General features: G+C 42.3%; 3 protein-coding genes and 1 long non-coding RNA gene across 6 annotated transcripts; 3 read left to right on the top strand and 1 right to left on the bottom strand.

Annotated features, from left to right (window-relative positions):
* Positions 1 to 364: 364 nt before the first annotated feature.
* Positions 365 to 2736, top strand: LOC310719355 (tetraspanin-7-like). Its single transcript, XM_083528967.1, has 2 exons — positions 365 to 1796; positions 1922 to 2736. The coding sequence occupies exon 1, from the start codon at positions 650 to 652 to the stop codon at positions 1784 to 1786; it is 1137 nt and encodes a 378-aa protein (XP_083385093.1). The 5' UTR covers positions 365 to 649; the 3' UTR covers positions 1787 to 1796; positions 1922 to 2736.
* Positions 2737 to 4595: 1859 nt separating this feature from the next.
* On the bottom strand, positions 4596 to 6537 carry LOC310718819. Its single transcript, XR_014531281.1, has 2 exons — positions 6422 to 6537; positions 4596 to 4810 (listed from the first exon to the last, which is right to left on the bottom strand). It is a non-coding gene; the product is annotated as an uncharacterized lncRNA (long non-coding RNA).
* Positions 4678 to 7953, top strand: LOC310718818 (angiopoietin-related protein 5-like). Of its 2 annotated transcripts, none has more exons than XM_083527846.1 (6): positions 4678 to 4815; positions 6443 to 6536; positions 6677 to 6768; positions 6874 to 6991; positions 7278 to 7463; positions 7601 to 7953. In XM_083527846.1, exons 2-6 carry the CDS (start codon positions 6443 to 6445, stop codon positions 7906 to 7908), a joined length of 798 nt encoding a protein of 265 aa, XP_083383972.1. In that variant the 5' UTR covers positions 4678 to 4815; the 3' UTR covers positions 7909 to 7953. The 2 variants fall into 2 exon arrangements, with proteins under 2 accessions (XP_083383972.1, XP_083383973.1); XM_083527847.1 differs by having other exon boundaries at positions 4809 to 4943.
* Positions 7954 to 9603: 1650 nt separating this feature from the next.
* Positions 9604 to 24944, top strand: mapk11 (mitogen-activated protein kinase 11). Of its 2 annotated transcripts, XM_083527902.1 has the most exons (13): positions 9683 to 9721; positions 9834 to 9939; positions 16617 to 16746; positions 18405 to 18463; positions 19227 to 19338; positions 19523 to 19552; positions 19987 to 20034; positions 20115 to 20229; positions 21175 to 21246; positions 21400 to 21479; positions 21655 to 21733; positions 22554 to 22727; positions 23193 to 24944. In XM_083527902.1, the coding sequence occupies exons 2-13, from the start codon at positions 9899 to 9901 to the stop codon at positions 23261 to 23263; spliced, it is 1011 nt and encodes a 336-aa protein (XP_083384028.1). In that variant the 5' UTR covers positions 9683 to 9721; positions 9834 to 9898; the 3' UTR covers positions 23264 to 24944. The 2 variants fall into 2 exon arrangements, with proteins under 2 accessions (XP_083384027.1, XP_083384028.1); XM_083527901.1 differs by having other exon boundaries at positions 9604 to 9939.
* The last annotated feature ends 125 nt before the right edge of the window (positions 24945 to 25069 follow it).

Raw genomic sequence — 25069 nt, 5'->3', positions numbered from 1 at the left:
CTTGGACTGAAAATGGTGTACACCTAAATCTCTAATCATTGTGTGGACACTTGGGTATTGTCCATCTATGTCGTTAATGTGGTGCTTTCGGGTGCTATGAGGGAATCAAATCCCAATATCATGAAATCTTCACACGTGCCCTTGACTAGTATTGATTCTGAAGAGCAATTCAGCTGTGTGCTTGTATACATTTTGTGTAAAGCATTTTGTTGAGTTTGGTGGGAGAAAACAAAACACACACTTGGAAACTCAAATCGTGAGTAATACTTTTGGCAGTGTTTTTTTACACACTCTGCTTCAATGACACCGGATTGATACGTCCACTAACTCCCCCGCCCCTTACGCGTGTGTTAAAGAGACAGACGTTAGCAGCAGCTACAGCATCGCATACTTCACTTTATTCACTGCAGCGGTACTGAGTGTCTGCGTCCAAGCAAGCGAAAGAAATGTCGGGTATAAACCTGGAAATGCCGCAGAGCTGCAGACAAAGATAAGCCTGCCAACTGTCGTTTCATTGTGGACAATTTACGGTGTGTGTGAGTGGAGCGCTAGCTGTTGATGACTAGCTATAAAGACTGGGTGGACGGCGGGTGACGGATCTAAGCGGAGGCTGGAAAACAAAGGAGGCAGGCAGAAAAGGGAGGAGTAAATGAGAGAGAGGCAGCGAGCAGTAGATAAAGCTGCAGCCAGGACCATGAGCTGCACCCTTGTGACTGCATCTTATGATTCGCTGCCCGCTCAGCTGAGTCCTCATCGCGCAAAAGATCAACACTTTGCTCGAAGACTTTCCTCTCCGCACGGTTTGGGACCCCGAAGTGGATCGGCCGTTCCTCGGCGTTCTTCCGCTCTGCCTGGATATTCGGTTCCTTCCTTACAGGAGCCAAACAACCTCCACAATCCTCATCTTCATCTTCATCATCCTCAGCGTCTCTCCCTGTCACTAGGCTCCAAAGCCTCGCTGGCGCCCCCTGTGCTTCAGGAAGACCCCGCCCCACCATGCTGCCGAGCGGTGGGCATTGTGCCACTTCTTCGCCTGGCACTACTCATCTTCAGCTGCCTCTTCTGGTCAGCCGGGTTGGCGATCTTCACTCTAGGAGTCTGGGCACAAGCATCCCTGGCTGACTACATGCTGCTTTCCGCAAACCACTACCCCAATGCACCATTGATACTTCTCGCAACAGGGGCTGCTATCACCACATGGGGTTTCCTGGGATGTCTGGGTGTGGCGGCCAACTTACCCTGCCTTCTCCGTGTCTTTGGCCTCTTCCAGCTGGCTGTACTGATGGGGGGATTGGCTGCCGGACTTTCAGGACTTTTCTACAGGGAAGACATCGCTGGAGGTTTCCGCAGCGGGCTACAGAGAGCGGTGGAAGGCTACGGAGAAGACGACGGACGTGCTGATGCTCTCGACAGCCTTCAGCGGGCACTGAAGTGTTGCGGGGCAGAAAGTTGGCACGACTGGTACCTGTCTGAGTGGGCTCTGCATGATGCTCTCTCACTGACTAGCAGCTCAGGCAACGGCACATATTACGTGTCTGTACCGGACAGCTGTTGCATACGGCGCAAAGGTTGTCATAACAGGCCTCTGCCTGAAGGAGGAAATGCTGGAATCGAAAGTGCAGGGATTCACCCACATGGCTGCTTTAAGAAAGTCTTCAGTTTTGTCAATAGTAATGTCTTTCACATCGCTGCTTCTGTCCTAGCTCTCGCTTTTACCCAGGTGGCGGGGATAACGCTGGCATGCCTGCTCGCCAACCGCCTACCATCTCAGCCTCACCGGCGCTAATAAATCCCAGGTCAGTATCATTTTTATTTCTTTATTTTGAGGGAGTGGTGGTCACAAATCGAAATCACACGTCATATAACATTATGACTTAAACCTGAATAAATCTAAATGGTGTCCAATCTGTGTGCCAACCAGGTCCTGGTGTGAAGATTCGAAAGGTGCTTTCAGCATCCAGACACAAAGAATATGTTCTTTGAAAACCATTATTATCTTTACGATTTTTATTACACAAACTATTTTATATTTATATTACAACAAAACACTCATCTTGTCTGATTTGCATGTTGAACCATTTTAATTTCAACCGTATGCATTATAATATTATAAATTCTTCATTGTGGAATAATATATGTAGATCAAACTTACTGTATATACGATAAAAGCTGTTTTTTGTGTAATATCACAATCTACGAAAGAAAAAACAAGTAGTGTAACTATTCATAGCAAAACTGCAAGAACTGCAGGATTTATATGTACATATTTATTGGTTGTTGAGTAAAAATTGCCAGGCCAGTGTTCTGCTTCGACCTGCGAGCTCCAGGAACGGAGTTAATCCAAAAGTTATAATACATGGAATTTCTGATATTACTTATATTACAATTTCCAACGAGTACACATCCACTCAGCTGCTGATGATCCAACTTCATCTCTCATGGCCACGAAAGCACAGATTTTCCTTAGTGTGGTCGATGTCCTTCTGGATTTCATTTCCCAAAGCCACTGTTCTGATCGACTATGGAGAGGATAAGATCTGCTACTGTGCCAGCGAATATGTGAGGAGACTGTGGAATTTACTATGGTTTATATTATATATTGTATTGCTGTTGATATACGAGATGTTTTTAGCCAACTAGAAACAAATCAATGCTGCTTTTCCTTATGTTTTTAGCACTTTTCTAGACCATAAATGTATGGTCATGCAACCAATAAATAAATAAGAGCTTAACATGTGTCGTTTTTTGTGTGCGTCTTTATGGAGATGTATTTCTACTACAAACACGAGCATGAATTTTGAGCTCCAGTGTAGTTTCTTTGTCCTGCTACATGTGTATGCATGGCTAGTCAAATAAATCGTATTAGGCTCTTCTCTCTCTCACATGCACACACACATACACACACACACACACACACACACAGATCTTACATACACTATAAATTTGTAGTCTATCTCAGAACGATGGTCCATGGCCCAATCCCAGCACCCACTTTTCAAGTCACTACACCATCATTTCAATGTTCCATCAGATGATTTGCTAATTCATTCTCGTGTTGCCCCATTAATCTCCCCCTGGGGTAATAGTCAGTAGGTACCTTGAACCTACAGCCGTAGACACAAGTGCAGCTCACACACAGTACTAGCAATCTTTTTCTCCTTCTGCTCTCCTGTACTTCCTCATTCCACCACGTCTCTTTATCTTCCTTTCTTTTTCTAGATGTCACACCAAGAACCTTTCTATCTGTCTCTCTTATCACCTCTGCAGTAGTTCCCCAATCATCCGGCACCTCTTCACCACCACCGAGCTCCTGTCTGACCTCTTCCCTTAACCTCACACTACAGTCTTCCTCCTTCAGTTTCCACCATCTTATTCTTCTTTCAGTCCTCACTCTCCTCCTCTTTTTCTTCACCTCCAAAACCATCCTACAGACCACCATCCGATGCTGTCTAGTTACACCGTCCCCCGCCAACACCTTACAGTCTCCAATCTCCTTCAGGTTGCATCTCCTACATAAAAAATAATCCACCTGTGTGCACCTTCCTCCACTCTTATACGTCACCCTGTGATCCTCCTTCTTCTTAAAATACGTGTTCACCACTGACATTTCCATCCTTTTAGCAAAATCTACCACCATCTGCCCTTCCACATTCCTCTCCTTAAAACCACACCTACCCATCACCTCCTCATCACCTCTGTTCCCTTCACCTACATGCCCATTAAAGTCTGCCCCAATCACCAATCTTTCATTCCTACGTTCACCTTCTACCACTTCATCTAATTCACTCCAGAATCTTTCCTTCTCCTCCATCTCACAACCAACTTGTGGAGCATAAGCACTGATGACATTTATCATCATCCCTTCAACTTCCACCTTCACGATCATCACCCTATCAGAAACTCTCTTCACCTCCACTACACTCTTACTGTACTCTTCCTTCAGAATCACCCCTACACCATTTCTCTTTCCATCCACACCATGATAGAACAGTTTAAACACCTCCAATGTTCCTGCTCTTACTCCCTTTCCACTTGGTCTCCTGAACACACAACATCTCTACCTTTCTCCTCTCCATCATATCAGCTCCCTCTCTCCCTTTACCAGTCATAGTACCAACATTTAAAGTACCAACCTGAACCTCCACTTCTCCTCCACTTCTTCTTTCCCTGCTGTCACTGTAGACGTCTTCCTCCTCTTCTTCTCCTCCTTCAGCCAACAGCAGCACAATTTCCACCGGTACCCTTTTGGTTAATGATACCTGTGGTGGTCGTTGGTAATCCGGGCCTCGACCGATCCGGTATAAAATTCTGATTGTGATCCGCATATTTGATTTGGCACATGTTTTACACTGGATGTCCTTCATAACACAAACCTCCACATTTATCTGGGCTTGAAATCAACACTAAGAGTGACCTGAGTTGTGCAACACCAATGACTGGGTTTCTTTCTTTCTTTCTTTCTTTCTTTCTTTCTTTCTTTCTTTCTTTCTTTCTTTCTTTCTTTCTTTCTCCTGGTTTATATGTTTATGAGGATGAGGACATTGCTTGGGAAAACAAATTTTTCCTGTGTTCTGAGGTTCTGGTGTTTAGGAGTGATCATTTCATCCTGAGTTCAGCAGTTCAAAATAATTCCGATAAATGCAGAACTGTAGTGACGTGTGTATTATTAACAAACACACTCATTTCCTAAAAAAGCCACAGCTGTTATACAGCCACACTGAACACTCTTGAATAGTTCTCGAAGACGCAGAAGCAGACGTGTGATAGTTAGACCTGGACTTTGGATCTGAACCTGACGGTGTGAACTCTGCTACGGAATGTAGGATTGGGACCAGGATTTTGTGGATTATAATAAGTGGGTGGGTCAAGTATTTAGACTGCTCCTGCTCAAACAGTGACTTATCTTCATTTTCTTTTCAAACACAAGCCTCGGTTGAGCCATGGTGAGTAAAAAACTGTGTATTTGATATAGAACTGTGAATTTTATAATCTAAGAACATACACTTCTGTTTTGTTTCTTGTCTTGAAAAGGTGTGGGAATAGAGTTTAAGGGAGCATCTGTGACTTTCTCTAAATAAACAGCCTGTTGCACTAATAAAACTCTGTCCATTACACTTTACTAACTTTATAGACTACTGAAAAGAGGCCAAAAAGAGTAAAACATGTCAGTAAGCGTTATTCACAAGTCAAACAAGTGATAAAACAACAACAACAACAACAACAACAACAACTGTAATTATGTAAGGAAGTGCTAAGGGATCGTCTACAAATTACCATTTTTTTTAGTGTTTGTAAAGTAAACTGTATATAATGAATAATACAGTAAAGTATATGAGTGTAAATGAGGATACTATATTCATGTTTATGTTAGTTTCCTCGTTTTAAACTTACACCAACATCATTTCCGCTTGGATCAGATTGATTTAGCTCGAATGCGAAGCATTAGACCGATTTTTCATCTTAAAAAAAAAAAATTAAATAAAAGCTAAGTGGTGAAAGTTGTAGTTTCTGATGGTGTGCCTTCTGTATTATATACTACACATCATGGTGGTGAACTAAAGAATATAGATATAGATAGAAATATAGATATAGATATAGATATAGATATAGAATTCTCATTCATTTGTACAAAGTTGATGAAAATATTTGCAATAGTAAATAATTATTATTGTGTATGAAATCATTCATTTTCTTTTCTTCACACCAAATCTTTGAATATTATTTCCCTAGCACGAGTTCCCATTTCTTAAAAATGATTTATAGTATAATCATGAAACTATATCTGAGCGTATATATGATTATGGGGTTTAATTCTTTCTGGAGATGGTGTATATTAAACTCTTTGTTTCGGATCTCCGTTTTGTAAGCGATTTAATTTTTAACACAAATAACTACAAATCCAGGGATGTTGACAAGAACTGGACAAACTGTATGATTGGAGTTGATACTTTAATGTAAAGTGTGTGCTACGGCGTGTTTCCAGTGTCTGAGTAGATGTTACACTGAGACGCTTCTCTTTATGTCAGTTTGGGTATCTGATTGGCTGAAAGATGGAAAAAAATGTGTCCTTCTCCTTGAAAAATGTAATTTAATATCCAAGTCAGGGGTTACCGTGCTAGTTTAACGCTGGCTCCTTTCGCTCTAAGCTTTACAACTGACTGGTTAAAGATTCAGAACAGTTAATGCATTTGGAGCGTATTAAAATGTTTAGCTACTAATTACAGAGCACAGAGCGGCCATTCAGCTTTGTAGCAGTACAATCAAGTTGGTTGTTGTAGCAGGTAAATAAAACTTTTTAAAAACTTGGTGAAATTGTGCGTTTTTTTCATACGAAGGTTTCAGCAAAATAACCTACAACAACATCTCACGTGATGGTTCCACAGCTAGAAAGCAGGGTGGTGTGAACTCCACCTAAACACACTGTCTAATGTTTTCCTTGTAGATGAAGATCACAGTGAGGATGATGAGTGTCTGGGTCGGACTGCTCTTAATGTCCCTGGGCGTGGCCACTTACCAGATCAATATGCTTGCTCAAGGTGAGTCACTGTGAAAAACATGTTTATAAAGAGGAAAAAACAGTACTGGAATAACTCCTGTCTCTCTCTCTCTCTCTCTCTCTCTCTCTCTCTCTCTCTCTCTCTCTCTCTCTCTCTCTCTCTCTCTCTCTCTCTCTCAGGGACAGACTGCACACACATTAAAATAATCTCCAAAATGGCACCAAGTGGCATCTACAACATTCAGCCACCTGGAGCTAAAAAACCTTTCCAGGTGAAAATTAGTTCCTGCTGCACTGTGCATGTTAACACTGATCAGTTGTACTGAGAAACGCTGGACCGTTTGAACATGCACGTTCTAATAATCTGTGGTTTTCAGGTGTACTGTGTGATGCTGAAGGATGGAGGCTGGACCGTGATCCAGAGGAGGACCGGTGGAAAGCTTTCCTTCGACAATAAATGGAATAAATATCAGTTGGGATTCGGAAATGTTCAGAGTAAGTGCTTTCTGTGGGTAATTTTTCATCTGTGATTCCTGAAATGGAGATTGTTGAAGTTAAATATTGTGTATGGGCTGTGATCGTCTTGGGTTGGTTTTGTCCATATAGTTTGTATATTTAAATGTGTATATCTTAGCTACTTCAGAAGGTGATACTTTCTGCTCATAAATGTCAATGTGTATATATAAATATATATATATATATATATATATATATATATATATATATATATATATATATATATATATATATATATATATATATGTTCGTAACTCCTTTTCAGAAGACCACTGGCTGGGCCTGGAGAAGATCTATGCACTAACCAAAAGCAAGCAGCACAAAGCAACGCTCAGAGTAGACCTGTGGGACTTCGAAGGAGGTTCTGCCTTTGCTACATATCAGAATTTTAGCATCGGCAGCGAGAAAACGGCCTATAAACTGCATGTTGGAAAATACAAAGGCACTGCAGGTACTATATTTAGTCATGTTGTGGTCTTTCTGCAATTATTTTACCATGTTGAATCACTTATTAGGGATACCAGGGTATCTTTTTTTTTTTAATGTAAGTTTCTAACCATTTTATAAAATTGTTTCTCTCGCCCTAAGGTGATGCCATCCGGGGGGCATATGCTGGCGTTGACCAGAACGGCTATGGCTTCAGCACACATGACCGTGACAACGACGGCTGCGCCCCATGCATTTTTGGGGATATTGCGGTTAATGAATGCAACGGTGAAAGTGGTGGCGGATGGTGGTTCAGTCGCTGTGGCACAGCCAACCTGCATGGAAACTGGCACTCTAAAGGAGAAAATCGGGGATGGGCATCTGGCCTTCACTGGCTCACCTGGAGAGCACCTGAGCCATACTCAGCTAAAGCGACTCGCATGATGGTCAAGATTACTGAGCAGGTGTAGGAAGACTTCAACATCCAATAAAATGTTGCTTTTCAGTTTTCAGCACCCAGTTATTAATCTGTATATCTTCATTGTATATTTGCATGGGTTTACTTCAGGTTCTCCAGTTTTCTTCTTCCGTCCAGAAACATGCACGGTTTAGATGTGTATGCATTGACTGGCATTTAATCCAGGGTAAATACTAAAAAAATTAATAAAAGTTAAATAAAAGCAGTATGATTTTTAGAAATGTAATAGACATTTGGGCGACGGTTGGCCTTATGATAGAAAACATCCAGAACTTTTCATGATGAACCTTGCCAAATATTTCAAGTCACATGTCAGATGGCTTTATCCTCATTACATTATCCCGTGATTCTTCGGGATAATTAGAAGATTATCGGCTATGGGGCTATGAATAATTATTTTTTATAGCACACGTTAATAAAAGTGCACATCGAAATAATGATCATTTATCTTGGTCCAGCAGTACCACCTGTAACATTTTGTGTTTAGCACTACCGATATCTGGCCACTAGATGGTGGTCTTACATAAAAAAAAATCAGCAGTCTACAGTACAGCAGACGAAAGGCTGTGCAGTTTAACACACCTGATCCAGCTGTGCAGAAACATCCAGATCTCACTGATGTGCACTTGGTGTAAAGGAAAACATGTGGCTTTTAAACTTTCTGACACCCTTTACATCGTCCATACATATAAAATGATCACATCACAGTCTGTGAATCAAAATTATGCTACCAATAAACAGTGCAGGAGAGCAAAATACTTTGAACATCAAATGCAATGAAATGTTATGAATCCCAATAAAGATCTTTGTGGATAGAAATCTGCAGACACCTGAGCATCATATCCATATGCGTTGGAGGAGGCGGTAGCTCAGTGGTTAAATGATTGGACTCTGAATCAGAAGGTCACAAGTTCAAATCCCAGCACCACCAGGTTGCCACTACTGGGCCCAAAACTGCTCTGGATAAGGGGTTCTGCCAAGTGCCATAAATGTAAATGTGTGTTCCTTCATCAACATGATGCCATAGTTAGAAGCACACAGATCGTCTCTGTACACTTTATCATTACAAGACCTGAGATTCCCAAACAGTGTTCCAGCATGAACAATGCTCCTGTACACAAAGACAGCAAGCTTCATCTCCATCTGGAGTAGAAGAAATCCTGGTCTTCTCTACCCACCTGAACACATAGAAGACCGACTTGAACCCCAGACCTTCTCACCTCCTCCTCCTCAACATCAGTGTCTGATCTCACTAGATGAACGATCATCATCCACACAGCTACGCTCCTAACATGGGAAGGAACGGATATGAATTCATTGATTTTATGGGTTTGGAATAGAAATGCTTGAGTGATGGTCAGATGTTCCACCTACTTCTTGGCTATGTATATACACTATATATATGTTTAGGGTGGAAAATGTCGATGGGAACTTGGGAATTATTCCAAGTTGGAAAATTCCTAGCAAATTAATTTATGAGAATTGTTGGGAATGAATTCCAATTTTGAGGAAATGTATATAAATTGGATCATATACAAACATAAATATAAAGATTTTGTTTAATAACCCTGCAGAAAGTGTGCTGTGTGCATGTGATTGAAGATTTTTGCAACCGGATATATAAATATATATATATTACAACCCAATCAGTGAGTACGCGCGAGTGTGTATGTGCGCGCGCGTGCGCGGGTGTGTATGAGGGATTCGCGTGTGCGCGCAGCGCCCCCCATCCCCCCCCCCCCCCCCCAACCAACCAACACACACACACACACACACACAGCTCTAGACGGAGTCTCCACATTCCGGTAAAGTGCGAACGCAGACAGAGACGCAGGGAGATTTCTCCTGTGTACTGAGAAGGTGAACAGTGTGTGTGTGTGTGTGTGTGTGTGTGTGTGTCGGTGATCATCATGTCAGCCAGACCGGGATTCTACCGTCAGGAGCTCAACAAAACAGTATGGGAGGTGCCCGAGCGCTACCAGATGCTCACGCCGGTCGGCTCGGGCGCGTACGGGTCCGTGTGGTGAGTGAGAGACAGAAGCCTCCAGCAACATCCCATCACATCCATCATACACAATTCAATAATAATAAATCATCAATTTCTGATTTTGCCAGTCATTAATAAATGGCCTACTAGAGACCGAGATCATTTATTTCATCGTGAGTCTCTGGTGCGTAATAATAGTGAATTAGCAGGTGCAAGAGCTATAATAATAATAATTATTATTATTATTATTATTATTATTATTATTATTATTATTATTATTACTGCTGTTGTTTTTATTATTCTTATTGTTATTATTATTATTATTGTTGTTTTTTTTATTATTGTTATTATTGTTGTTATTAACTGGGGGGATTAGTCAATATTTGAATAAACACATTACTCCTTAGTATTAAGTGATGGAGTGTATATAGAGAGGGTGGGCAGAGGATGGAGGGTATATAGAGAGGGTGGGCAGAGGATGGAGTGTATATGGAGAGGGTGGGCAGAGGATGGAGTGTATATAGAGAGGGTGGGGAGAGGGTGGAGTGTATATAGAGAGGGTGGGCAGAGGATGGAGGGTATATAGAGAGGGTGGGCAGAGGATGGAGTGTATATGGAGAGGGTGGGCAGAGGATGGAGTGTATATAGAGAGGGTGGGCAGAGGATGGAGTGTATATTTAGAGGGTGGGCAGAGGATGAAGTGTATATAGAGAGGGTGGGCAGAGGATGGAGTGTATATGGAGAGGGTGGGCAGAGGATGAAGTGTATATAGAGAGGGTGGGCAGAGGATGGAGTGTATATGGAGAGGGTGGGCAGAGGATGAAGTGTATATAGAGAGGGTGGAGAGAGGATGGAGTGTATATAGAGAAGGTGGGCAGAGGATGGAGGGTATATAGAGAGGGTGGGGAGAGGGTGGAGTGTATATAGAGAGGGTGGGCAGAGGATGGAGGGTATATAGAGAGGGTGGGGAGAGGGTGGAGTGTATATAGAGAGGGTGGGCAGAGGATGGAGGGTATATAGAGAGCGTGGGGAGAGGATGGAGTGTATATAGAGAGGGTGGGCAGAGGATGGAGTGTATATAGAGAGGGTGGGGAGAGGGTGGAGTGTATATAGAGAGGGTGGGCAGAGGATGGAGGGTATATAGAGAGGGTGGGGAGAGGATGGAGTGTATATAGAGAGGGTGGGCAGAGGATGGAGTGTAAATGGAGAGGGTGGGCAGAGGATGGAGTGTATATAGAGAGGGTGGAGAGAGGATGGAGTGTATATAGAGAGGGTGGGCAGAGGATGGAGGGTATATAGAGAGGGTGGGGAGAGGGTGGAGTGTATATAGAGAGGGTGGGCAGAGGATGGAGGGTATATAGAGAGGGTGGGGAGAGGGTGGAGTGTATATAGAGAGGGTGGGCAGAGGATGGAGGGTATATAGAGAGGGTGGGGAGAGGATGGAGTGTATATAGAGAGGGTGGGCAGAGGATGGAGTGTATATGGAGAGGGTGGGCAGAGGATGGAGTGTATATAGAGAGGGTGGGGAGAGGGTGGAGTGTATATAGAGAGGGTGGGCAGAGGATGGAGGGTATATAGAGAGGGTGGGGAGAGGATGGAGTGTATATAGAGAGGGTGGGCAGAGGATGGAGTGTATATGGAGAGGGTGGGCAGAGGATGGAGTGTATATAGAGAGGGTGGAGAGAGGATGGAGTGTATATAGAGAGGGTGGGCAGAGGATGGAGGGTATATAGAGAGGGTGGGGAGAGGGTGGAGTGTATATAGAGAGGGTGGGCAGAGGATGGAGGGTATATAGAGAGGGTGGGCAGAGGATGGAGTGTATATAGAGAGGGTGGGCAGAGGATGGAGGGTATATAGAGAGGGTGGGGAGAGGATGGAGTGTATATAGAGAGGGTGGGCAGAGGATGGAGTGTATATGGAGAGGGTGGGCAGAGGATGGAGTGTATATAGAGAGGGTGGGCAGAGGATGGAGTGTATATGGAGAGGGTGGGCAGAGGATGAAGTGTATATGGAGAGGGTGGGCAGAGGATGGAGTGTATATGGAGAGGGTGGGCAGAGGATGAAGTGTATATAGAGAGGGTGGAGAGAGGATGGAGTGTATATAGAGAGGGTGGGCAGAGGATGGAGGGTATATAGAGAGGGTGGGGAGAGGGTGGAGTGAGGGTGGAGTGTATATAGAGAGGGTGGGCAGAGGATGAAGTGTATATAGAGAGGGTGGAGAGAGGATGGAGTGTATATAGAGAGGGTGGGCAGAGGATGGAGTGTATATAGAGAGGGTGGGCAGAGGATGGAGGGTATATAGAGAGGGTGGGGAGAGGGTGGAGTGAGGGTGGAGTGTATATAGAAAGGGTGGGCAGAGGATGGAGGGTATATAGAGAGGGTGGGGAGAGGATGGAGTGTATATAGAGAGGGTGGGCAGAGGATTAAGGGTATATAGAGAGGGTGGAGAGAGGATGGAGTGTATATAGAGAGGGTGGGCAGAGGATGGAGGGTATATAGAGAGGGTGGGGAGAGGATGGAGTGTATATAGAGAGGGTGGGCAGAGGATGGAGGGTATATAGAGAGGGTGGAGTGAGGGTGGAGTGTATATAGAAAGGGTGGGCAGAGGATGGAGGGTATATAGAGAGGGTGGGGAGAGGATGGAGTGTATATAGAGAGGGTGGGCAGAGGATGAAGTGTATATAGAGAGGGTGGAGAGAGGATGGAGTGTATATAGAGAGGGTGGGCAGAGGATGGAGGGTATATAGAGAGGGTGGAGAGAGGATGGAGTGTATATAGAGAGGGTGGGCAGAGGATGGAGGGTATATAGAGAGGGTGGGGAGAGGGTGGAGTGTATATAGAGAGGGTGGGCAGAGGATGAAGTGTATATAGAGAGGGTGGGGAGAGGATGGAGTGTATATAGAGAGGGTGGAGAGAGGATGGAGTGTATATAGAGAGGGTGGGCAGAGGATGGAGGGTATATAGAGAGGGTGGGGAGAGGGTGGAGTGTATATAGAGAGGGTGGGCAGAGGATGGAGTGTATATGGAGAGGGTGGGCAGAGGATGGAGTGTATATAGAGAGGGTGGGCAGAGGATGGAGTGTATATGGAGAGGGTGGGCAGAGGATGAAGTGTATATAGAGAGGGTGGAGAGAGGATGGAGTGTATATAGAGAGGGTGGGCAGAGGATGGAGGGTATATAGAGAGGGTGGGGAGAGGGTGGAGTGTATATAGAGAGGGTGGGCAGAGGATGGAGGGTATATAGAGAGGGTGGGGAGAGGATGGAGTGTATATAGAGAGGGTGGGCAGAGGATGGAGGGTATATAGAGAGGGTGGAGTGAGGGTGGAGTGTATATAGAAAGGGTGGGCAGAGGATGGAGGGTATATAGAGAGGGTGGGGAGAGGATGGAGTGTATATAGAGAGGGTGGGCAGAGGATGAAGTGTATATAGAGAGGGTGGAGAGAGGATGGAGTGTATATAGAGAGGGTGGGCAGAGGATGGAGGGTATATAGAGAGGGTGGAGAGAGGATGGAGTGTATATAGAGAGGGTGGGCAGAGGATGGAGGGTATATAGAGAGGGTGGGGAGAGGGTGGAGTGTATATAGAGAGGGTGGGCAGAGGATGAAGTGTATATAGAGAGGGTGGAGAGAGGATGGAGTGTATATAGAGAGGGTGGGCAGAGGATGGAGGGTATATAGAGAGGGTGGGGAGAGGGTGGAGTGTATATAGAGAGGGTGGGCAGAGGATGGAGTGTATATGGAGAGGGTGGGCAGAGGATGGAGTGTATATAGAGAGGGTGGGCAGAGGATGGAGTGTATATGGAGAGGGTGGGCAGAGGATGAAGTGTATATAGAGAGGGTGGAGAGAGGATGGAGTGTATATAGAGAGGGTGGGCAGAGGATGGAGGGTATATAGAGAGGGTGGGGAGAGGGTGGAGTGTATATAGAGAGGGTGAGCAGAGGATGGAGTGTATATGGGGAGGGTGGGCAGAGGATGGAGTGTATATAGAGAGGGTGGAGAGAGGGTGGAGTGTATACATCCTCTGCCCACCCTCTCTATATACACTCCACCCTCCCCCCATCCTCTCTATATACACTCCATATGGAGAGGGTGGAGAGAGGATGGAGTGTAGAGTTAAAATTTTAAAATATACATCATTATTTCGGATCTTTTCTATTTAAACAAAAGGATTATCAAGCAACTGAATGTTCTTCTAACCGGGTTTTTGATATGCACAAGTGTGTTTGCAGCATGTTGTATATAAGACTCACCTGGTATTTAATTTGGCATCAAGGCGAAGACTATTGTGGGCACAAAGTCCTGCTGCTGGCTAGTACATGCAAATGCCCTGAAGCTATATAATTAGACCATCCCAGTGACTTACCCAGTATGGTTGCCATGGTGAGCTGTCATGGTGATATTGTTTCCTGCATTATCCTAAAATATCTGCTTGTTTTACTGCCTTTGAGCAACAACAAGCATTTATTATTATTATATATATATCTTTTTTATTATTATTATTATTATTGTTATTATTATTATTATAATAAAAGACCTACCATGGGAAATAAGGGTACTGTAAATAACTCACAGTGTAGATGTTCCTCACTTCCTATCAGTCTCGAAATATGAATACGTGAAGGAAATCAGTACTTTGCTAATGAAATGTCTTGGACAACATCATCAGGAAACACACATGATTAAGTAAAGTATAATCATTGAGTGTGTGTTATTGAGCTGTCAGACCCCAAGGAATAATCAGCTGGTGGAGTGGCAGGAGAGAGGATCTAAACTGAGACATCTTTCCCAGAGTCTTGTGTTCTACTGAACTGCCCCTGATTATTGTACACTTGAGAATTAAACTTCCTGTTCCAAAGTTCTTTGTTCTGTGAGGGTGTTCCACTAGACTTTTATCTTTCATGCCAGAGGTGTTCAGTGGGGTTGAGGCACATGAGTTCTTGAGTTCTTCCACCTTAACATGTTCCACATCACGCTGGAACAAGTGTGGGTTCTGGCTTCCAGTGAAGGGAAGATCTCTACCTCACCTGCATCAGTACCTGACCACAAATCCTATGGTCAGGTGTCCACAAACTTTTGCCCATATAGTGTGTATATGCCATCTGAGGAAAAGTGATACATTTCCCTAATTTATGCCCAGATTTCCTGGGTTTGATTCCAGATTCACTCTGGAACATGAATTAATAAGAAGCATGTCCAGGCTGATCTGTGTATTGTGTGGGTCCATCGTCCCTCCTGCCCTTTTTCTGTCATTGCACAATGAGCTGGTGTTAATTAGAGTGGTATTTTACAGCTTTTAGAACAGATTACACCCTGCCTTCGTTAACGCCTGCGTCGTTTAACAGACGAAGCCTCGCAAATATCTTCTGAAAGCTCCTCAACCTGATTTGAACTTTCATAAGTTAGAGACAGAAGAGGATGTAATGGGTTTTTATGGTTCTGTGGAATTACCAGTCAGTTAATAATTAATACCTGCATATTAATGCACCGTAGGACTTCATCATATACAGAATGTACAGTATTTAGGCTTCGTAACTAATCTCTAATATGGAAATTTGTCCATAGGGCAAAATATTTTCACTTAGAATGAAACAAAGTGGATTTCCGTGAACAGACAGCACCAAGTCATGACCAAGTCCAGTGCCAGTGCGAAAGCCTGGATGCTGTAAATCTAATATGGACTCTGGCATTGGGAATTTTCTCTGTAATAACGTTTAATGCTTCTTTGTCTCCCGCAGTCTTGTGGGTAATTGGGAATTTGGCAGATGCCTGCAGAACAGTATGTGTGTACTGGGAGCTGTAAAATAAGGCTGTGTTCACAAGGATCTAAAATAATTCACATCTAAGCTCGGTCAATTATAGGTGTAAGATTGGTATGTTTTTCGTGAGCATCTCATTCCACATTTAGTCCGAATTTGCTGTTCTAATAACCTCCACAAATCTGGGTAGATGTTCCCCTCGATGTTTTGCTCATTTAGACACAAGGATGTTATTAAAGTGATGTAGGTGAATAAGCCTGGGGTGCAGTTCACATTCATATGTTCAAAAAGCTTTAGGTCAGAGCTCCATGTTTTTGGGGTCTCCAAGGAAAATGTTATGCTGGTGCATCCAGAATCCTCCTACACATTTGGTTGCCTCAAATTTGTTTGTTCAAAAGCTTTGAAAAGAACCACATAGAGCTGTAAAATCTCAGGTGTCCCAAAGACCCAAACCCAAGAAAATAGCAAAAGAAAGCTAATTACATGAATATGCTCTTCTCTTCTCTTCTCTTCTCTTCTCTTCTCTTCTCTTCTCTTCTCTTCTCTTCTCTTCTCTTCTGGTCTCTTTTCGTCTCTTCTCGACTGGTCTGGTCTCATCTCTTCTCTTCTTTTCTCATCTGCTCTTGTCTTTTCTCTTCTCTTCTCATCTCTTCTCTTCTCGTCTGGTCTCTTCTCATCTCTTCTTGTCTGGTCTGGTCTCTTCTCTTTTTGTCTCTTCACTTTTTGTCTCTTCTCTTCTCGTCTGGTCTCTTCTCATCTGGTCTTGTCTCGTCTCATCTCATCTCATCTCTTCTTGTCTGGTCTCGTCTCTTCTCATCTCTTCTTGTCTGGTCTGGTCTCTTCTCTTCTCTTCTCGTCTCTTCTTGTCTGGTCTGGTCTCTTCTCTTCTCTTCTCTTCTCTTCTCTTCTCGTCTCTTCTTGTCTGGTCTGGTCTGGTCTCTTCTCTTCTCTTCTCAGCTCGGCGTATGATGTGCAGCTTCGTCAGAAGGTAGCGGTTAAGAAGCTCTCTCGGCCATTTCAGTCTCTCATTCACAGCCGGCGCACCTACAGAGAACTGCGATTGCTGAAGCATATGAAACACGAGAATGTGAGTTCTCACTCACACACACACACACACACACACACACACACACACACACACACACACACACACACACACACACACACACACACACAATAATACATAATGTAAATGACTCAGAGCACTTAATCGCATTTATGTGGTTCCAGATACTTTTGTTGAGATTTTCTAGGATTTATTCCACATGCACATTTTTTTTTTTTATCTTTGCTGAATTATAATTGACCGACTCATGCATTCCATTCCATTAAAACAATTCCAGGGACATAATCCATATTTATGTATGCTTTATTAAGTAATATGCGAGAGATGACGTATGCAGTGGTGTTAAACAGGAAGCAGAAGATCATCGATCAGATTCCGCAGCATTTAGCTCCATGTTTAAAAGTGCAATTAAAGAAGAAGGTATTGTGTAGAAATAGAGGGACTCAGATGTGTTACGTTGATTATTATCTCACAAACCTTCCCCTTTCGCTACATACGGCCATTAAACCATACCCCCACCTCCTCCATTCTCCTCCAGCCTGAGCTGCTTGGCCTGTGACTTACTCCCCCACCCTGACAATAGAGAAATTCAGCAGTACCATCTGCTTCTCTGGCGCTAGAGCTTCTGGCTGTAAGCTCATTAGGATGTAATGCCATATAACTAAGAGTGATCCAAGCATTGGCATTCTTCATATGATGGAGTCAATACATTTGAGTTTAGAGTGAATAATTGCCAACTTAAAAGTCAGACCCTCTTTGCAATGGTGCAATATTTGGATTTTTCATGAAGAACTTGTAGTTAATGTTTCTTAATTACCACCTGGGAGCGACTGGCCCACAATCCTTAGGTATTCAATCGTAAGAGAAAGAGGTCAAGCACGTGAAGAAAGTCTCTGCTCTATAGTTTGGCTTGAATAATGATACCGTGTGTCAAAACTCACAGACTTTAGTAAAAAGTACTTTATTTATCTACGTTTCCACAGTTATCACCTTCAAAATAGTTCCCTCACACAGCAATACAGCTCCAAGCTTCTGGAACGTGACCTAGAAGTCTTCTTTTAAAAGTGTGTCAAGCACTTTCTGCAAATCTGGCGAGTACGGTGGGTGCGGAAGTGAGATCATGTTGTTTTCCACGTGTGAGGAGAGCTCGGTGTGTTGTTGTCGTGGAGCATCCAGTCCCTGGTGAAATCGTAGACGTGGTAACACACGTGGTCAGAACAGCACCAGCCGCACGGCTCTCTGATGTACACAGGACGAAGTCTTGTGTCACACTGACTTGAGGTCGGTGCTCCCTGTGACCGTGCGTGCAGCCTCGTGCTGCCATCTGCTGGCGTGTTACAAAAGTAGCCTTGAAGCTTTTAGATACCGCATTGTACATCCTTACAAAAGTGTTTTGAAAATCAGTAAATCAATTCTGTTCCTGGTTCATTTGCAGCTGCACAATTCATTTGGGATGAACTTCCATGTGAACTTCATTCTACACTTCAGTGAAACAGCATTCACACTGAAAAAATCCACAGAGAAATGCACTAAACTGTCGTACACTCAAACTGTACCAGCGTCTGTTCGACGTCACTTCTCTTTAATCAGTCAGGATCCTGAACGATGTATATATGAAACACTACACATTCATTTCACACCCAAACTCCAGCTGCATTTGTGTTTATGCATCTCCTCAGGTCATTGGGCTACAAGATGTTTTCTCACCTGCAGCATCATTAGAAGAATTCAATGAGGTGTAAGTATCTACCTGGAATAAGACGTTTTTAGTGACTACCGTATTTTTCGGACTTTAAGCCGCTACTTTTTTTCCCATGTTTTGAACCCTGAAGCGGCAAATTTATGGATTTTTCTTGGATTTTTCCCGGTTTCACAAACTTCAAGCCAAAAAACTGAACCCCATAACATTAGACCAATAAAATTTCCGAACGGAAACGAAGAAACGCACCTCACCTGTGTTCTGAGCTGCACGGCATCGGGAGAAAAAACTTCCATCGGGTGATTTTTAAAAGCACGACGACCCCAAAAGAAAAAACTCCAGAGAGAAATAGTTGTGAAAGGAAGGAGGAAGAGAGTAAACAATGACTTTCTTGGTCGGCTACTGTTTAGATACAAGCCGTTGTAACGCTTTGAGTCTGGGTGAAGAGAGAGCTCGCTTCTGGCATTCTATTCCCAAAATACCGCTATGCTCCTAAAGGAAGCGCAACATATTTCACCCGTTACACCGTGTGTAACGTGTCTTTCGTTAAAGCCTGTGTAAAGTACATTAGTGTAGACACCTGCGGCTTATATATGGGTGCGCTTTATAGTCCGGAAATTACGGTAATCACCATCCAATACAACTTGTTTACAATCCTCATGCTGATACATCATATAGGCAAAAATATCGGGACACTTTTTTTTCAACCGTATGCACTTCTTCCATACTGATTTTATGTTCTGGTGTCCACAAACATTTGCCAATATATGATATGTAATCTGGCACCTCTGTATCGTTTCAGATACCTTGTCACTAACCTGATGGGAGCAGACCTCAACAACATAGTCAAGTTTCAACGCCTTTCAGATGAGCACGTGCAGTTCCTCATTTATCAGTTACTTCGTGGCCTTAAGGTATTTCAGGGATTCCAGGGAGATATATATATATATATATATATATATATATATATATATATATATATATATATATATATATATATATTTATATATTTATGTCTGGGTTTTTGATAGTTCTAACATTTTCTCTGCATTCTTTCATTCTTCTATAATCTATAATTGATTTTTTCTCCCTAAACAGTACATCCATTCAGCTGGACTAATACACAGAGTGAGTCCTTCCTTTATTTGCTGATTGTATGTTCAATTAACAAACTACTGCATGAATTATTCAGCGATTGAACGATTGAATTAGTGTGTTATTTAACGATCATGTGCTTAATCCAGTTTAATGTGTAATATGATTGCACAAACGTTTTCCATTTATTTTAATTTATGTTGCATGATTTTTTTTTAGATCATTTGGACATGTGGAAAAATAATAGTATATTTTTACAATTATTAGTGTCAAAAACATTTGCTAGAATCACATGCATTCATTCTTGTATCTTTAATGCACAAAAGTTTGTGGACACACGAGCATCCGATTGGCTCTTTTAAAAAAAAAATCCCATTCCACATTTAGTCCCCATTTGCTGTTATAACTTTATATTTAATACAGCGTGTGTGTGTGTGTTTGTTTTGATCAAATATTTGTTTTTACAGGATCTAAAACCCAGCAATGTGGCTGTAAACGAAGACTGTGAACTCAGGGTGAGAACTGTACTGCGCGACAGGGATTCCGATTCCAACACCAGGAGAATGTTATTGATAATGATTGCGTTTGTGATCAGATCCTGGATTTTGGACTGGCCAGGCAGACGGACGACGAGATGACCGGATACGTAGCAACACGCTGGTACAGGGCGCCTGAAATTATGCTCAACTGGATGCATTATAATCAGACAGGTGAGAAAGCATGACTGTATCTGCTTGCTCATGAAGCCTGTTACGTTATACTTTTTTCAAGCAAAGCAGCGTCGGAAAATAAAGCTGCCACCACCATGCTTCATAGTAGATAAAAGAAAGGATTCCCATTTAGTTGTATTTCCACGCTTCACCACTAGAGGCAGACATACAGTTTACCAATCATGATAAGTTACCGATGATGTCGTGTAACAGCAATTGTGTTGTTTTTGTTTTTTTTGGATTAAAAGCCGTCTCTTTTTCCTCCATAATTAACCCTGATTTTTGTGTGTTTATTGTTTTTTTCCGACATGAAATCTAAATGAATTCAAATGAAACGTTCAGATGTTATATAGTGATGCCACAACAATCTTGAGGCATAAATACGAATTCTATCTTATGCTCAGTGTTGGTTAATGATGGATCCCGGCCATATTTTATGTCCCTAAAGAAAATATAAATGGAATAAATCCAATCAATCAGCAACTCTTTTGACAACTCAAAAGGTCACAGCACAGCTTAAATGATTAAACCAAAACTTTAATATTAATTCAGGATCCGGACAAAAGTTCCACTCGATTTTGTGTATCATTTAGCTACAAGGGTGGTAGTAAAGTGATGTAGGTGGGGGGAGGAGGTTTGGGGGGGCAGTCAGTAGCATTAACATGCTGGCACAGGGTTTTTTTTTTTTTTTTTAAAGCTCTCGCGGTTCAAGTGAAGAAAATATTTCATACTGGACGTCTTATACAATTGTGTGTCTCCAAATTTGTGCTAAAAACACAATAGATGGAAAAGGCTGGTGTCACAATACTTTTGGCCTAAAAGCATATCTACTGTATATATATTATGATTTATTATGGTCTTTTTATTCTATACTTCAAAGATGTTATAGTTGTGTAACAAAAGTGTGATTGTGGTTGCTTTGTCATGTTTTTCTTCTTATTTCAGTGGACATCTGGTCTGTGGGATGCATTATGGGTGAGCTTATCAAAGGGAAGGTCTTGTTTCCAGGAAATGACTGTATCCTTTATCTATCGGAGACTAAACGCCCGTCTGAGTGCTGCTTTCTCTCCCCCTGAAATGAAAGAAACGTGTGTTGTAGTGGTTCCATTGTTATTATTAATGAAGCGTCATAACACTTTATCACAATGATCTTAAATGCTGCGTCACCAGATATCGATCAGCTGAAGCGAATCATGGAGGTGGTCGGCACCCCGACTCCTGACCTTCTGAAGAAGATCTCTTCCGAGCACGTGCGTGGAGATTTTGTATAGATTGTACTTTTATAATGTTTTTTCAGGCCCGAACTTCAGAAAACACAGACGCTAGATTAAATACTGGCATGGGATCCGGTGGATTTGTGTTTACAGTAAATGTTATGGGGAAGTCCATCATCAGATGTTTGATGTTTGAACTTTTATTGTCCAGGCCCAGAAATACATCCAGTCCCTCCCCTACATGCCCCAGCAGGATCTGGGAAAGATATTCAGAGGAGCCAATCCACAGGGTGAGACTTTAATGGACATACATACAGTTGAGGTCAAAGGTTTACAGACACCCAGGCTGAAGATATTTAAACTCAAATTTATGACTCCAAAAATTTCATGTATTGATTCAGGGGATTTCATGAACCTCTTTAAAAGCTCATTTAGAAAGGAATTGCTATGAGACGGACATATTGCATTTTTTATTCTATTACAACTTCAGGTTTTCTGTGGGTCAGACTTTTTTATGTTTATAATTTTGCATCAGACTCCATACTTTTTGCAAGCCAGGATCCTTCTTCTGCTGGAAGACTCGGTACCTAGCATTAGCTTTCTGGCTGAGGTCTTCAGGTGCTCCATTTCTTCAAGCATTTCTAGATAATCTCCCTTTATCATGATGCCATCAACATTCTGCCACAATTCAGATTAAAAGCCTCAACCTTTTTTTCCTCCATACACAGTCTGATTTTTATATTCAATTTAGATATTCGTTGTTTGGAAATTGTTCCTAAGGAGGAACCAGACTTATGGAGTTCCAGATTAAAGAGACACTCAGTTTTGAATGTAAACTTTAGACCTGCTGGAACTGAAATAAATCTCGGATCATCGCTTCAATTTTTTTTCGTCAGAAGTCTAGACACTATAGATTTTCTCTTTCAACTTCTTACCAAATCCAGAGTGTATTTTGCGTGAGCTACAGTATATCATTTCTTAGTCTTGAACGCTTTTAGTGTATATTTTTATCCCTGCTGATCAATATTCACCTCCTGCTACCCTACACCTCATTTAACTTCATACACTACTCACCTCCATTTCTCCTCGTTTCCCTCGGTTTTTTTCCAGCGGTGGATTTGTTGAAGAGAATGTTGGTGCTGGACTGCGACAGGCGGATCTCTGCCACCGAAGCTCTGTCCCACCCGTACTTCTCTCAGTACCACGATCCTGAAGATGAGCCCGAGGCACCGCTGTATGACCAGACCCCTGAGAGCAAGGACCGCACGCTGGAGGAATGGAAGGGTAAGAACACAATGCATTGGGAGCCCTGACTTTTCCATACGCCACGTGTGCTTCTTTCTCAAACTGTTCTCACAACTTTGGAGGCTTACAATTGTATAGATCTTTGAATCTAGCCAGTTATAGCGAGATATGGGTCGGACTGGAAGATCTCGAGTGGTCTGCTATAATGTTTTAAACCCTATTGAACACCTTTGGGATGGTTTTTGTTCATGCTGACTGCACCCCAGGCCTCCTCACTTCATCACAACCTTTCTTTACTAACACCCGTGTGGATAAAAGCTAGTAGAACATCTCCCTAGAAGAGTGAAGCTTATTGTGAGCAAATGTGGAATTAGATGTGGAAACAAAAAGCAGATCTGATGCTCAGGTGTCCACAAACTTTTGTCTGTATAGTTTTTTTTTTTTATTTTATATATAAATTGAGTCCAGAATCGATTAATGTTCTTTTATCTTCTCTTCCTACAGAACTTGTGTTTGAGGAAGTGAACAGTTTTAAAGGCCCCGTCAGCCAAACAGACATCCAGGCCGAACAGTAAAATTCACCGTCCCACATTCCAGAGTTTTGACGACTCAACAAGGCTGATGATTTGTCTCATTTGACTCAAGACTGGGAATCTGAGGACCGGACAGAAAATGAGAACAATGCGTTCCATAGGTGTAAAGGCGTTCGTGCGTGCGCACGTGTGCACGTGTCATCTACTTACGAATGCTGAAAAGTAATATGTCCCTACTTTCTGGGAAACATCCTACACTCCTACACGCACAACCAACACACGATAATAGCGAGCATGCTGTGTTTTTATTGTACTTTTTTATTACAAGGACAATGCAAGAAGATTGGAGCAAAACACGGATGTCAATCAAACGGCAGCAGAGAGAAGAGGAGAAGAAGTTCGGCTGAAATGTGCATGTTTACACTGAAGGACTGAGTGAACGGAATTAACGCTGGACGAAGATGTGGATCAAAAATATTAACGAAGCATTGCATCTTAATGGTATTACTTTATGAAGTTGGGAGTGTGTGTGTGTGTGTGTGTGTGTGTGTTTCAGTGTGATGCTCTTCACAGCGGTCGCACAAAAGTGTAAAGGCAAACAAAATCACGTTTAATATACGCACATGAGTGACATGTAAAAACAATTCTGCATCGTTAGTTCTTCTGTCTAATCTCCTTTATCGCATTCTATCTTCTGCTGGTGGTTGGTGAAGATCACAACTGGTGGTGAAGATGATATGAATCACACGCTATGACCTGAACACTAACCGGATCTCAGTTGAACATCTTGAAAAGGTTTTTTTTCCTACAGCTGTTACTTTGAGGTTCCGTGCTTTTGGCATTTCATACAACACACACCGTTCGCATAAACACACACACGTGCACACACACACACGTGCGCACACACACACACACCTATTTACAGTAGTTCGGGCAGGATTTTGCATTTTATTAGCATGAAATTAAACAAAAACAACAAAATGTGCCTCTACAGACACCTGAAGGTCTCCTGTTACATTGAAGACACTGTATGGTCAAAAGTATTGGGACGTTTCTGTATGCCATATGTGATTCTTCCCCGATCCTATACACACAATTGTATAGGACGTCTTTGCATGCGTACAGAGCCATCTCCAGGAACATATGGGTTGGAGTAAAAGATCTCCCACTATATATATATATATATATATATATATATATATATATATATATTAAAACCCCTTTGAACGTCTTTAAGATGAATTCTTCACGCTGACTACACCCCAGGCTTCACCACCTCGCCTCCCTCAGTACCCTTTGAGCACAAATCTCCACAAAACCTAGTGGAACGTCTACCCAGAAGAGTGGAGGTTAATTATAACAGCAAATGTGAAATGGGATGTTTAAAAAAAAAAAATCGTACTCTCAGGTGTCCACAAACTTTTGCCCATATAGTGTATGTGTAAGTTCTCTCCATGTGCTGAAATCTCACTATTCATTAAAATCACTTTATTTGAAACGTTTGTTCATTATAACACCACCCTGCGCACCTTATTCGCCTTTTTGTGTGTGTTTGAGTGTGAAATCGAAAGTGTGTCATGTACGTTTTCATCTTTATGTTTTTTAATATCGGTTCTTCCGCTGACTGACTGTATGATAAATGATGTACAGTTGGTTTGTGCTGCACGGGGCGTCGGGTGTGAATTCGTTACACCTTTTTGCAGAATAAATTCATTTCACCAAATCACTCGCAGCAGATTTATTTCATAATTATTAAATTAGAAAAGTAAGTATATGAACACAAAATGACAAAATATCTACTGTGTCGAAGTTTTATAACAACTATAATAAAATAAATAAATAAAATAA

Source organism: Silurus aristotelis (assembly GCF_946808225.1).
Source record: "Silurus aristotelis genome assembly, chromosome: 24".
Taxonomy (NCBI): Eukaryota; Metazoa; Chordata; class Actinopteri; order Siluriformes; family Siluridae; genus Silurus; species Silurus aristotelis.
Note: the sequence above shows the minus strand (reverse complement) of the source record. Positions and strands in the feature narration are given on the sequence as shown.